The sequence below is a fragment of the Rhea americana genome, unplaced genomic scaffold (genome assembly GCF_003343005.1).
Source record: "Rhea americana isolate MKP2758 unplaced genomic scaffold, rheAme1 scaffold_65, whole genome shotgun sequence".
Taxonomy (NCBI): domain Eukaryota; kingdom Metazoa; phylum Chordata; class Aves; order Rheiformes; family Rheidae; genus Rhea; species Rhea americana.
This window is the reverse complement of record NW_028186812.1, coordinates 2,688,836-2,703,553: the sequence shown is the minus strand read 5'-3', so window position 1 is coordinate 2,703,553 and position 14,718 is coordinate 2,688,836. Positions and strand designations below refer to the sequence as shown.

Here is a 14,718-nt window from a genome sequence, read left to right as displayed (position 1 = left end):
AATTAATGTTGTGTTGGTCACAAAAAGGAAAGCAAGTATATACCTCCTTAGTTGCATTTTGGAAAATATGAGCTTCCTTTTGTGTGAGCTATATTGAACGCTGGATCATTTTGGTCAGAACTGGCCATACTGAAGTGTCTTTGCTGCTGTCAAACCTGGAAGACGTAAATTGCTAATCTGCCTGCTGACACTGAATTCATCACTCCTTCAGTGACAGTTTTCCTGGTGAAAGAATCTATCAGCATTGATCAATTGAATATTGGGCCTGGGATATTAATAATATATTTGGTAATTTTATAAAGCATTAAAGTAGCTTGCTCACTGAATAATACTAATTTCATGACTTCCTCAAATCTTTTTTTTTTTTTTTCATTTGTCTTATTTATTCCATGATATTTGAGCACTTCTGTTGGTTTAGAGTATGTGAAGTATTTGCACAAGGGCAACTGCAATAGCTTATTTCAAAGCTTCGGCTGTAGGGAAACCAATGATTGGAATAAGCAAGGGCTTTTTAATAGTGGAATTGACCCCTTAAGTCAGCTTACTGGTAGTGACAGTCCTGATTCTCTTCACCAACCTGCAACATCTTTCTTCTAGGACTTCTTCATTGCTTACTGATTGGCAACAAGTATTGTCTTCTGAGATGGTAACTTCTGAGATCACAGTAGGAGCAGTTTAGTTGGGGCAAACAGTTTAGACTGCAAACTGGTTATGTCACTTTTAATAGGATTCAAATATCACCTGAATGTAAGATGAGAAAAAGCAGAAAGCTGACTTGTTTGCTCTTTTTTTCCAGTAGTTCAACTTTGCCACTTCAATTTCAGAGGTCTTACTGAATTTAAATGAACATTCTTTTATGTTTGCATGTTGCTAAGCAGTTGGTTTCATGAGTGGTGTGTCTATGATGTATAAAACCCTCATGTCTTACAAACTAGATTTTTACAGCATGACAAGAGAGCTATAAAATGAACATGTGAATGTAGTATGGTTTTGTTCAAGCTTTTCTTCTGAACTTGGAAAGGAGTCTTCTTGTGTGCCCTGTATACAATAAAATGTCTCAAAATGAGCTCTCTTGGAATGTCTCAAAATGAGCTCTCTTGGAATGTCTCAAAATGAGCTCTCTTGGAATGTGTAAGTTCTTAATCTTTTTCTCTTTTCTTGTGCATCCCTTAGGTTGAACTTCAAGATGTCCTTTGGGAGAGATATGGAGCTGGAGCATTTTGATGAGCGTGATAAAGCGCAGCGGTATGGCAGAGGGTCCCGGGTAAATGGTTTGCCTAGCCCTACCCACAGTGCCCACTGCAGCTTTTACCGTACCCGTACTCTACAGACCCTCAGTTCTGAGAAAAAAGCTAAGAAAGTTCGCTTCTATCGTAATGGAGACCGGTATTTCAAAGGGATTGTGTATGCCATCTCCCCTGACCGGTTTAGATCCTTTGAGGCTCTGCTGGCTGATCTGACCCGAACTCTATCTGACAATGTGAATCTGCCCCAGGGGGTGAGAACAATCTACACAATTGATGGCTCCAAGAAGATTTCCTCCTTGGACCAGCTAGTAGAAGGTCAGCAATGATATTTGGAGGTGTAAAGTTGTGTTTGAATCAGTGTTTGTTAAATTTCGTTAAGTATTCCACAAGTGAGTAATAGTATTGTTCTTATTATTGATAGAGAAAAGAATTTCCAATGGTATAGCTTGAATTGCAAATACCTTATTGTGCTATGAAATATTTTTATCTTACCTTACTTCTCTCTTTTTGAAAGTGTCTGACTGTTCCCTTTCTGTTAACCTAGTAGTGATAAGCCTAGGTCTTGAAGACCTCATCTGCTGCTTATTCTGAACTTGCATGTTTAAAATGCCAATGAAAGTCTAGTCAGTTATACTTGATAAGATCTATGATGCCCATTTTCATAGGTTTCATTAGCAGATATCTTCACTTCTACATGAAAGTCAGTTCTAATGAATTTGCCTCTCTCCCCTTTGAAAAGCCGTTCTCAAGCGAAGAGCTCAAACTCTTCCATACRAGTAATTATGCCTTAGCTAAAGTACTCTGCACTCATGCAGTGGAATAAATGTAGGCAACCTTTTAGAGTGATGTTGTATCTTTGGCTCTGCTGGGGTAGATGGTTTGAATAGATTCAACCTTTTTCTCTCCTGTGGAGTTTTTCCTTTTCCTCTTCCCCTGTCCAGTGGCATGCTTGCATTACTCTTAAATAAGGCACCTGTACCTATAGCATAAAGCATTATCAGTTACTCCAGCATAAAGTGCCCCTGSCTTGTAGCTGGCTTCGCATTCTGTCTGTAGGCAACATCTCTTAGTAGAAAATGTCAGAACATGTAAGGCCTGAAAGCATTAATTGTACATAGCTGTAAGTGTGTTTGTTTTTGTCTGTGAAGTTCAAGGGCATAGATTTGGCTCTGTAGAAGGGAAGTAAAGCTTAAACAACTTTGTTTTTGATGTCTCTCCTCTCTTACCCCTGGCCCCAATGTGCCATGGGCAACCCTGTAAACTAGAGCATGGGCCTGTTAATGCTTATGGGAGTAATCTGATAGTGTCATCTCTCTGTGGCTGTAGCCACAGGAGAGCCCATTTAGATTTGTAACAGATTGTATTTCCTCATGATTTTCATTTTTAGCACTAGGTGAAAGAATTTTCAGTACCATTATATTATGAGAGAGGATGAGAAGCAGGGTAAGTTGGGGAAGAGAAGAAGTTGTTAATGCTGAATAAGGCTCTTGAAAGAGAAATGGATCTTATGTAGCAGGTATTCAGCCACCAGTGAGTTGTCTCCTGTAGAGGAGAGCTTTTTTTAAAGAGAAGTTTTGAAAAGAGGGTGTTCTTGATGATCCTCCCTGCATTAAAAARCAGAATAGAGAACAACATGAAGATGCTCAAAGAGAAAGTTGGAGTGGTGGGATTGCCTATGTAATAAGGGTTTTCGGGGTTAAGACTGTAGTTTTGGTGAAACAAAGAAAACTAATATTAAGATCCATATCTTGAATTCCAGGGCTGACTTAGAACTGTATTTTTCAGGGCAGTATTTAATTAGTGGAGAAAATCAATTTCTGTAAGGATAGACCAATATTAATCAACATCTATTTAAAAACAGCATTTGTATACTTTCTTCTCATTAGCTGTATAAATAATTGTACTTATTTGATTGGTATGCTCACCAAGAAGCATGTATCATTGATATTAATGTTGATTTGCACAGTCTCTCGCTGCAGCCAAAACCAGATGCTCGGGGGGGGGAGGGGGAGGATCTTGAATGCAGAGGATGAAATCAATTCTAGTTAAGCCTTGTTTATTTTGGCCTCCTAGAGGATAACAATATTGTGGTTATGAATCAGTCATTTAACATGAATGATAGTACCAGGGGATAAGGTTAATTTTAAAAGAAGGGCTTTGAGATTTCTTTTATTTTTGTGAGACTTTCTTCCTTATTTAATGARCGTACCTGCTTTTCCTGGGTACACTTCAAGTTGGTAGTGATGGTTTTTATGTAAGCTCTTTCCACTCTTTACTGTATAAATTGAATAATGCTTGCATAGTCTTGTACAGCATTAATAAGCAGAGCTGCAAGCTATGTGTTTAAATAGCTGGAAAATCACAATTTTTGCCTCTCATCAARTGACATTTTTGCTCGAACTGTTGGAGTATGAAGCATTGCTTTGTTCATGATGCAACTATTCCCTTGCTGTATGAGTTAACTTCATGAGACTGCTATGAATTTGGATAGTAGTTTTTTTCATAGGCACTGAGTTAGTGATTCTATTGTCAGGTAAATGTGATGAGGCCTTTATTTAATGATGCTTATTTCCTCTTATGTCTGTGACAAAGTTACTGTACTCTTCCCTTCCTACACTGGGGAGTAAAGAGAGAAAAGCAACTAGTTCTTGGGGAAAACTAGCCACTGCTTTTCATCTAAGAGCTAAATACATAATTTGCATGAACGTAGTACCAGCAGAAGAGAAGTTGTAAAGGAGTTGCTTTTCATTGGTAGTATTTAGTTCTAAATACTACATTTCTTCACTGTGAGAGTGACAGAGCACTGGAACAGCTTGCCCAGAGAAGTTGTGGAGTCTCCTTCTCTGGAGATGTTCAAGGCCCACCTGGATGCAACCCTGTYTAACATGCTCTAGGTGASMCTGCTTGAGCAGGGGTTTTGGACTAGATGATCTCCAGAGGTCCCTTCCAACCTTACCGATTCTATGATTGTGCAGCTGGTTATATTGAGGTCTGTGAGCACATCTTCTTTTTATTTGAAACTAATGGCATCTCTGTATGTTTTTGAAGACTTGGGACATGTGGGATTTCTTGGCCTTTGATAATACCGTTACAGAATGTTTCATGCACTCAGTAACTTCCTTTCTCCTTTCACCTTAACTGAGGAAAGAATGTAATGGATTCAGATTACCTTCTTTGTCAGACCGGATGTTCAGAACCCTTTTTGCTATTAGAGAATGGCTTCCAAATGTGAAATGCCTTTTTCCTTTGGTATAGCATGTATTCAAAGCCTCYGGGAACAATGAAGAGGAAGCTGCTCTTAAGACTAACTTGTCTAGTTATAAAGAAGGTCTTAGAAAAGAACTAATTTGMTTTGCTTTTCCAAAGATTAGTATAACATCTTTAAACCAAAGAGAAAGGTGGTCTGATGGTTCTTATCCTAAGAACATTTAGCACTGTGACAAGAACAATAATAAATTGGAGTAAGCGCGATAACTCTAAAATAAAGGTATTGTTTACAGTTGTTATTCTTGGGGTCCTACTTCATGGAACAATGACCGCARAATCAATTGATGGCCGTAGCTGCATCCATTTCTCATTAATTTTTATTATAATATTACCTCAGTCTTGGGAATGAACCAGAATCAATTGTTTTAGGTTTCCACGATTCTTACCACAAAAGATGAACCCTGCTGCAGAGAACTTGCAGTCAAAGACAAAGCAAAAAACCCCAGACCACAAGATGGGCAAAGGAGTACTAGGAAACAGTATTGTCACATGTCAGTGTGACATGCCACTGGGTGCACTGCCAAACTGTTACGAAGATTTGCATGCGTACGCATGCACACACACACAAACACACACCTACACATACACATAGTGTAGGCTTAGTGGTAAAAATAGTTTTGAGGAATGATCGGAAGAAGAAAGATGAATGTCTCTGGGGGGATTATCTCAAAGCTGTAATCCTAATTGAAGGAGCTACCTGAAAGAACACAAATGTACTAGTTTGAAAATCTGGTAATGGCTRTAACTGCTAGTAACAGTGTGGGGACAATCTCACCCAAAGGAGGTGATGGACCCCATGAAGTTAGACTGAAGAGTCTTCCAAGTGGAGGTAATGCAGTTTGTATTTGATGCAGCAGGAAAGCTGCCTGCCAGTGGAGAATTCAGGAGCAGGGTCTCCTGGCTAACTTGGTGGGCTATGGCAGAGTTCCCATCATTTGTGTGTGGGGGTCTTGCTGTTCTCACTGTCACCTCATTCCTCTTGTCTCTGCTTTCCCCTCTCCTTCCTGTTCTTGCTGCTGCCACCTCTGCTGCCTGCTCCAGCAGTGGTRGTGGTGAGGCCAACCTTATCAGCCCATGGGAACTGATTGACCTGGTCTCTGATGTGCTCTATGGCAAGACTTAGAAGAGCATTAGCTAACCTCAGCAGTTAGGAACTGATGGGCTAGAAAGATACATCAGAATATATATTATATCAGCATATATAATGCACTATCAAAATAATAACAGTAAAGTGTCTGTTTAAGTACTAGTAGAGTTGGATCTGTATGGACATTTGTTCATAGGACTGAATTTACACTGGAGATTAAGCATGGACTTTATCCAGGTCTATGAAAGTTAATGAAGCTYGGACTAGATCCTGTGACAGAAGTGCCTGCAATCCTTATATTGTTTAATAAACAAACAGCTGAATAATCCTGTTCATAAAATGGTAGAAGATTGTTAAACTTTTTGGCACTTTTTGTTTATTTGATTATTTGTTGAATTTGAAAAGATTTTCTCATTAGCCAGATGTATGCATGCAGTGTGTCTTTCTAAACAATTTTTATTTTTTTAGAAGATCTCATGATTTGGGGATTTTTTTTTTTTGTAATTCTAGGTAGTTTTCAGTGATAATCCTTATGTAAATACAAGGCCTATATTGCTTGTACCAAGAGTGAAAAWTTTTTTTGCTTGTGGGGTGCATTTTTCTTGCTTGTGTTTGGAAGAGGGGGAAACTTTTTTTTCTTTCAGAGCAGAAAGAATGATGTGCCTTCTATAAATCAAAGTACAAAACAGCCCTTGTAAAAAATGACATCTGATTTATTCCTGTTTCTGGAAGCTTCTTGGCACATCTGATTGCTAGGTGAAAATAGATAGGGTAGGTTTATTTCCTGAAGATACTTCATCTCTTTTGCACTGTTGCATTGTTTCAGACACTCTAGAAAGACAAGTTTATCTAGGTTATTGCTCTATTAAGTAACACATTTGGGAACTACCAGGTAATAGCTTATTTGGTTCAGGTCGTCTTCCTTTTGCAGTCTGCTCTGCGTGGTGAGGGATTGTCAGAATTGTGTCCTTTTTCTCCCAGGGCGTTGTTCCTCTGTCTTTTGCTCGTATGACATCGAAGGGGTGGCAGTGAGGAAGGATGTATATATCTGTTGCCCTGGATGATAGGGGTGTCAGTCCTTTCCTGTTCTCTTAAGTCTGCTTTTTGTTCTATTCTTTGGGAAGATGGACTGCAATGAATGACTGCTGCGCTAACCATCTTCAGCAGGAGGCACAACGTTTGCTTACTGCTGTTCTTCCATCTCAGCTGTGTTTGTAGTTTAACCTTTTTTTTCCTAGTAGATGCTTCAAATAGCGTTGGTTCCACATTTGAAGACAGTTAAGTGGCAGTCATGCTGTCTGACAAGAAATGGTTATTCCTTCCTTGCTTGCAGGTTTTCTACCAGCTCATGGAACCTTCTCTATGGAGCCATTAGGTTAGGCTGCCTTCAGCCCAGAAAGCCAAYCTGAATAATCTCTTTCAAGAGATAGTGACTAGGACATTCTAGTAACAAAAATACTAGCAAGCTGAAGAAAACAAATAAAAAAAAAATGTTAATACCAATACACTGGAGAGAGGGAGTCAAAYATTCAAGTCAGGAAAGTTACAGTATTTACAGGCACCCACTCTGCATACAGATTTTTTTTTGATAATATTTTTAACATGAGACATGTTATGACATTCTGTCATGACTTAGGAGAACTATCCTCTGATGTTAAATGGCTCCTGTGGTTCAACTGCATTAAATTTTGACGGAAGTATACCTGCAGGTGGTAGGCTTTATTTTATCTTTTATTTTTAGCACAAAGCAGTCCTGCAGGATTGGCTTTCTGATTAGCCTTTGAATACTAAGATATATTTTGTCTGTTACACTCTAGATTTTCTTAAGCATTCATACAACTTAAGGTTAAGTTCTCATACAACTTAAATTGTGAGATTACCGTTTCAAAAACAGAAAACAAGCATTGTGTATCTTTTTTCTGAACGGATAAAGTTAGATACGTTTAAAATATTCTGTTGCTGGGAGAAGGTGAGGAGGAATGGGGGCTGTCAGGAAAGAGGTACTTTCTAGTGTTTAATAATACTTTTTTCCTAGGTATGTTTCAGATGCTCCAAAACAGTTGGATGTCCTCCCCCTTCTTTTTTAAAATTTTAGTGGTTATTGATACTGTAATCAAGAGTCAAGATTTGATTAGTGACAGATGACTGCACTGTGAAATGCTCACTCCCTTCTCTTGGGAGACTGCAGTCTAATAGATTTTTTTAAGTAGGCTGTCTCTACTGTAGTTCTGCTTAAGGTCCCTTCTCCATGCATGTTTGTGGKTTTTTTTTGTGTTCTACAAATCTAATGTTTGAAGATTGTTCTTTCTTCTACAGGTTAACTTTTCCTCCTGTCAATTAGTCAATGCCTGTGTTCGGGGGCTGTATTATGTGCCTGATTTAGAGTTGCTGGTGCTCAGGTTCTGACACCTCTCAGAGGTGTGTTTCTCTGTTGGTCTGGAGCTGGGAGAAATAACTTGTAGCTGCTGTTGGCTGTCAGCAAMTTACTGCTTCTGTCTCCTCTCAGGCACAAATTGTTGTGGTGAGGCTATTGTCCATGARACTGGTAAAGATTACAAAAGATTACAGAAACAGATTACAAAAAAATCATGTTAGAGCTGCACTTAGAATCATAGGATCATAGACTGATAGTTTTAGTCTCGTTCTGATTGCAGTGAGCCTGTTTGATGCTAGACCCTGATTCAGGAGCATCCTTGTTTAAGTCTGAGACTAAAGGACTACAGACCTCTCTGCCTCCTCATCAGAACAGCTGGGGGAGACTCTTCAGGAAGCAGTAGTTAAGCAGAAGGTGAATCTATTGGGTTAGTTATTCCCCCCCTGCAACATTGAGGCAATTTGGTGCTGTCCTTGAAGTAGTTATGCCTACTGTAGAACTTTTTTGCAGCCTTCTTCCCTTTCTTAAGGTAACTATGAAAAAGAAGTGAGGATGAAAATCAAGGTTAATGCTTTTTGTTCTTTCTATTGAGATTTCCTTCTCACACAAGCACTACTGAAGCTAAAGGATTAGATCAGACATGGAAATTTCTGGTTGCTGTCAGTGTGAGGCTTGGGCGTTAAGGTGAGGAAAACTGGACTTACACTTAGATGTTTCTAGTATTAGGASTACTTAAACTTTGATTATTRTCCCCGTCCCCTTGACACCCTCCTTTCAGGTACTTACGCACATTGATAAGATCCCCCTTCAGTCTTCTCTTCCCCAGGCTAAACAGGCCCAGCCCTCACAACCTTTCCTCGTAGGACAGGTGCTCCAGCCCTCTGAGTATCTTTGTAGTCCTACACTGGACTCTCTCCAGTAGCTCCATGTCTCTSTTGTCCTGGGGAGCYCAGRACTGGACACAGGACTYGAGATGAGGCCTCAGCAGGGCTGAGGAGAGCAGCAGGATCACCTCCCTCCACCTGCTGGCAACACTCTTCCTAATGCACCCCAGGAGACCTTTGCCCTTCTTGGCCACAAGGGCACATTGCTGCCTCATGCTCAACCTGTCATCCACCAGCACTCYCAGGTCCTTCTCTGCAGAGCTGCTCTCCACAAGGTCAGCCCCCACCTTGTACTGGTGCTTGGGGTTATTTTTCCCTAGGTGCAGGACTCTGTACTTGCCCTTGTTGAACCTCAGGAGGTTCCTCTCCACCCAGCTTCTAGCTTGTCCAGGTCTCTCTGAATGGCAGCACAGCCCACAGGTGTGTCAGCCACTCCTSMCAGCTTGGTATCATCAGCAAAYTTGCTGAGGAGGCACTCTGTCCCCTCATCCAGGTCACTGATGAACAAGTTGAAGAGGATGGGACCCATCTAGACACAGGGCTCCGAGTAGACTCCACGCCACTGATGACGACCCTCTGAGCTCCGCCTTTCAKCCAGTTCTCAATCCACCTCACTGTCCACTCATCTAACCCACACTTCCTGAGCCTATCTAGGAGGATGTTATGGGAGACAGTGTCAAAAGCCTTGCTGAAGTCAAGGTACACAACATCCACTGCACTCCCCTCATCTACACAGCCAGTCATGCCATACTAGAAGGCTATCAGGTTGGTTAAGCAGGATTTCCCCTTGGTGAATCCATGCTGGCTACTCCTGGKCACCTTCTTTTCCTCCGTATGTCTGGAGATGACATCCAGAATGAGCTGTTCCATCACCTTTCCAGGGATGGAGATGAAGCTGACCGAACTAGAGTTGCCTGGGTYCTCCTYCTTGCCCTTCTTGAAGACTRGAGTGACATTGSCTTTCYTCCAGTCCTCAGGCACCTCTCCAGTTCTCCATGACTTTTCAAAGGTGAYGGAGAGTGGCCTGGCAACAACATCCGCCAGCTYCCTCAGTMCCYGTGGGTGCATCCCRTCYKGGCCCAWGGATTTGTRGATGTCWAGCYTGCCCAGAAGGTCTCTAATCCTWTCCTCCTCAACCAAAGGAAAGTCTTCCMTTCTSCRGACTTTCTCCCTCACATCCAGGCTACAGGATTCCTGAGGGCTGCCCTTAGCAATGAAGACTGAAGCCAGGAAGGTATTCAGTAATTTGGCCTTCTTTGTATCCCTGGTCACCAGGGCCCCTGCCCCATTCAGTAGCGGGCCCACATTTTCCGGAGTCCTCCTCTTGCTGCTGCTGTATTTGAAGAAGCCCTTCCTGTTGTCCTTGACATCCCTTGCCAGACTCAATCCCATCTGGGCTTTAGCCTTCCTTGCTGTGTCTGTACATGCTCTGACTGCATTCCTATAGTTCTCCCAAGTAGCCTGTCCCCTCTTCCACATTCTGTGTACTTTCTTCTTCTGTCTGAATTTGGCCAGGAGCTCGTTGCTCACCCATGCAGGTCTCCTGCTCCTTTTGCTGCACTTCTTACTCGTAGGGATGCAATTTAGTTTATGTTCTTACAAGTCTGGGCCTTAGGAACATCTGTCAATTACAGTCTCAGACTAACTTCCCTAAAGCAGAATGAGAGCTTAAAGAGGAAGTGTTAAGTCTTGAGCAAGTGTTAAGTCTTRAGTTGTGACATGATAAAGGGGGGAGAGGGTCTGTATTTCTGTTTTGCTATATGAAGTGCTCCTAATAAAGATATTTAATCYTAGAAGGCCTTGGATATTCTTTTACCTCCTAGGAATTCTATAGCTATTTCTGATGCCCCTCAAGGGAGGAAAAAATATATCTTGGTACAAATATTTTATTGGTGTAGTATGCAGTACTTTTGGAAATGAAGAGGGGGAACACAGCTGGATGTTCAAATAATCCCATAGCTTTAGTGATAGTAGAGGTCTGTTTCATGGTCATTTACACAAAATTAATCTATTAACCAAGATTTGACACATACTATTACACATCCACTAGGAACCCAACTGACCTTTAAATATAGATGGTACTAAAAATACGTGAGATATTTTCCTTTCATGAAAGGAAATAGAGTAGGTGTAAATCTTCTGTGTACAAAGGATGCAACCATTTGTTATGCATTTTTAAGTAACTAAGTTGGTAATGAAATATAAACTGAAATTCAGAAGTATGGACCTTTGAGAAATGAGCTTTTTGGGGACATARGATTATTTTATGCAAACAACTGGAAAATTCCTCTGGTAACATGGGATCCCCAAGTATTCTTTTCACCCAAAAGAGTTTACCAGTGTTTTTTAAATGTTACAACTCAAATGGAGASAAGAATAAGTTTTCTTGAAAGTTAAGAGACTAAAATCTCGTGAATATAGGATTTTTTGACTTCTGCAAAATATTTTATAAAATGGGTATGTATTATATTGAGTGCGGTTCTGTTCATAATAGAAAAAAAACTACAAAGATACTAAAAGCATTATTACTGTTTCTTTTTTAAAATCTGTTACCATTATAAATGGGATATTGGGGAGGGAGGGTGCATTYATGCTGTTCTGACCTTGTAATAGTTTAAGTGCTAAATATACTGTGTAGGGACATGGATAAAAAGAAGAGAATGTGTCTTGTTTGGTCACTCCTGGATCATTACCACTGCTAAGCCTTTTTGTTTCTCTCCTTCTCCATGTATATATTTTATGTAGTATATATAATATGGGTTCATGCTAATCTAAAAGGCAAGTTCTTCCATATATATATATATATGTGTGTGTGTATGTGTGTGTATATATATATATATATATATATATATATATATATATATATATAAACCTTGTCTTTTAGATTATCATAGATTTAGTGTAGTAGCTTTGCCTCTTACATTCCTTTCTCAGCACTAAAGATATTACTGCAAAGTACGTGGTAACTTGAACTCACATGATTATTACCAAGCTTTGGAATGTTTCACTTGTCTCCTGCTTTGCATTTTGGGTTCTGCTTTAAAAGAATGCTTAAAAAAAATCAGTGGAAGTCTTTTTATGACTCCTGCTTGATCTTATGCTCTGATTGCGTTATCTTTTCTACTCAGTGGTCCATCTTCACATGTTGCTCTGACTTCTTTATACTATCCTGGAATTTTTTCCCTGGCTTTCTGGTAATCTCTATGTTAGGAGTTATCACCTCATCATGGATGGAGCTTTGGAGCATCATGCTAGCTGCCAGTGCAAGGCTTGAACCCCTTTTGCATTCTGGGACCTTATGTCCCTATGGTTACTCCCCACCCAGAGTGCTAATTTTGGTAACATGTCTGCCAGCATTCCCTGTATTCTTGTGGGGCCCTTAAGTATTAAAAATAATGAGAAATATTAAAAATAGTAAGAAAGGAAATCTTTGTATTGATCCCTCTTTCTTACTGAATTCTCTTTCTTAGGGTAAGGATAATTAGCAAAGCCTATCTTTTAGTGTGTGAGGTGATCTTTTTTTCTCTCCTTTTTGCATGCATACACAGGAAGTAGAGTGTTTTGTTTTTCTTCTGTTTGSGTGTTTTAATACCTTGGGCTAAATGTGAACCTAAATGTCTTTATGCTGTTAGCATACACTGAACTACTGAACCCAGAAAAATTAAAACATCTCATATTTTTTATGGGATTGTTCAGGATGGGATTTTGTATTGTTTGTAATCCATTTTAACTGCAGGCTGCCAAAAGGCATTGTCTTGCTAGATTTAGTGTCTGTGTGCGTGTCCCCTGCCTGCCACAGGGTGAGGAGGATCTGCCAGCTGTTTCAGTATTCATTTTGTCTTCATTAGTGCATTTATATTCTGCCAGATCAACAGTCTCACCCACTGGTARTGCAGTGCCCCACACAGGCATGAGGGAGAGGATGGGAGAGATGGGTGCCCCTCTTACAGTAACCTGCTATTGGATTGAATTAAGATGCCAATTCACTTTCTACCTTAACTTCAACACTGAAGGCAGATGTGCTGGTATTTTCTGACTCTGTTAGTTCCCCAGAAATACATGGGTGTRTTAATTCTGAACATTTTTTTCATTGTAGGTAATGCTCTGGTAGAAATATGAGCTATAATCAGCCTCTCTCTCTCTCTCTCTCTCCCCCCCCCTCGCTTTTTTTTAACTATAGTAAATTTAGTAGGAAGGAATTCTGCAATTCTGCTTTACCTTTCTTCTTCCTCTATGTAATATATTAAATCAGTAGAATAATACAGTGAGGCTTCTTGTCTATACGTATCCTGTTTTATATTACTTGAAGCTTTAAATTAACTAAATATTAGTACATTTACTATGATATATTCATCTACCTCTTACAGACAGTTATTTGTAACCTATTACTTTTGATAATGTTTCATACTGTTTCCTCTGAAGTATTTGGAGCCTGCTGTTTTGTTAGGAATGGGCCATTTAAGCATGAATGCTAGAGGACTGCTGTGATAATGCACTGGGGCTGGAAAGATGATTAGCTACATATGCCACTTATTGACAGTAGCAGTCCCCACTTCAGACAGTGTTTTTTGAAAAGAGAAACGATGCTTTTAGTGATTTGTAACAGTGTTTTCTTTAACTGTTGATGAGTCATCCTTAATGTGTGTATGTAAATATATATATATATATGTATATTTTTTAGTCTGTAGCATCTGAGAAGGGAGGAAATCAGTAGTTTATGCACTGTAGATCAACAGTGTTAAGAATAATGTTTAATAATTGCTCATGATTTCATTTGGTATTTTTCCTTGGGTTTTTATTTATCTTTTATTATTATTCTCCAACCTATTTTGATTTTCCTRTCTGTCACTTTTGTTTCTGCAGGGGAAAGCTATGTATGTGGTTCAATAGAACCCTTCAAGAAGCTGGAGTACACGAAGAATGTAAACCCAAACTGGTCAGTGAATGTTAAGACAACTTCTACTTCCCGTTCAGTGCCGTCCCTTGCCACTGCCAAAGGAGGTACTCCAGATGCAAAAGAGAATAAGGATTTCATTAGGCCTAAGCTAGTCACTATCATCAGGAGTGGAGTGAAACCACGTAAAGCAGTCCGGATTCTGCTTAACAAGAAGACAGCACATTCGTTTGAACAGGTTCTGACTGATATAACAGATGCCATCAAGCTGGATTCAGGGGTGGTTAAACGCCTGTACACACTAGATGGAAAACAGGTAAGAGTTTTCATCCAAATCATTCTCAGCATGAAGAAAATAGAATTTTTAAAAAGAGAAAAAGTAGTAAATTAGTAGAACTATATATATTTTTTTCTATAAAATGTAGAACCAGGCCTTCCACACCTTAAAATGTACTTAAGATCTGTGATCAGTTCAAGAATGTATCATGAAGTATTGCTTGGTTTCAATGATGGTCTTGCCTTTTATGGTAGTTAATAGGTCTAAATCTGTCAGTTAAAAGTGTGATGAGGTTTTGACTATGCATGCCAGAAACCTAAAATGAAGGACATTAAAAGAAGACTGAGCTCATTCTGTTAACTTGTTTCAGCTCTTTCTTGCAGCAGTTTTGAGTCATTGTACTTACCTTTCCATAACCTCTATGAACAAACAGTGAGGACACATTCCACTGTGCTAAATTCAGGCCTACTGCTGTCCAGAATGATGAAAGTGATTCTTACTGCAGCTAAAATGGACTATGAAGAAGGTGACAAGATTAGGAAAGAATGAGTGAGAATTTTCCCTTTCACAGGACAACAGGTAGGGTTTTCTGTGGTGCCTGCATTTACTGAGGAATCTCTTCTRGGTGACTTATTTCTTCTAGGAAACATCTTCAAGCAGTGTCTATTTTTTTGCTGACTAGTCAGAT

General features: G+C 39.7%; 1 protein-coding gene across 3 annotated transcripts in view; it reads left to right on the top strand.

Moving 5' to 3' along the window:
* Window positions 1-1,177: 1,177 nt before the first annotated feature.
* The window catches only part of DCLK1 (doublecortin like kinase 1), a 249,508-nt gene continuing 235,967 nt past the window's right edge, over window positions 1,178-14,718 (top strand). For all 3 annotated transcript variants that reach the window (XM_085320664.1, XM_085320665.1, XM_085320667.1), the window contains exons 1-2: window positions 1,178-1,562; window positions 13,723-14,069. In XM_085320664.1, the coding sequence (XP_085176790.1) occupies window positions 1,187-1,562; window positions 13,723-14,069 (723 nt within the window). In that variant the 5' untranslated portion in view covers window positions 1,178-1,186. The remainder of the gene's footprint in view (window positions 1,563-13,722; window positions 14,070-14,718) is intronic.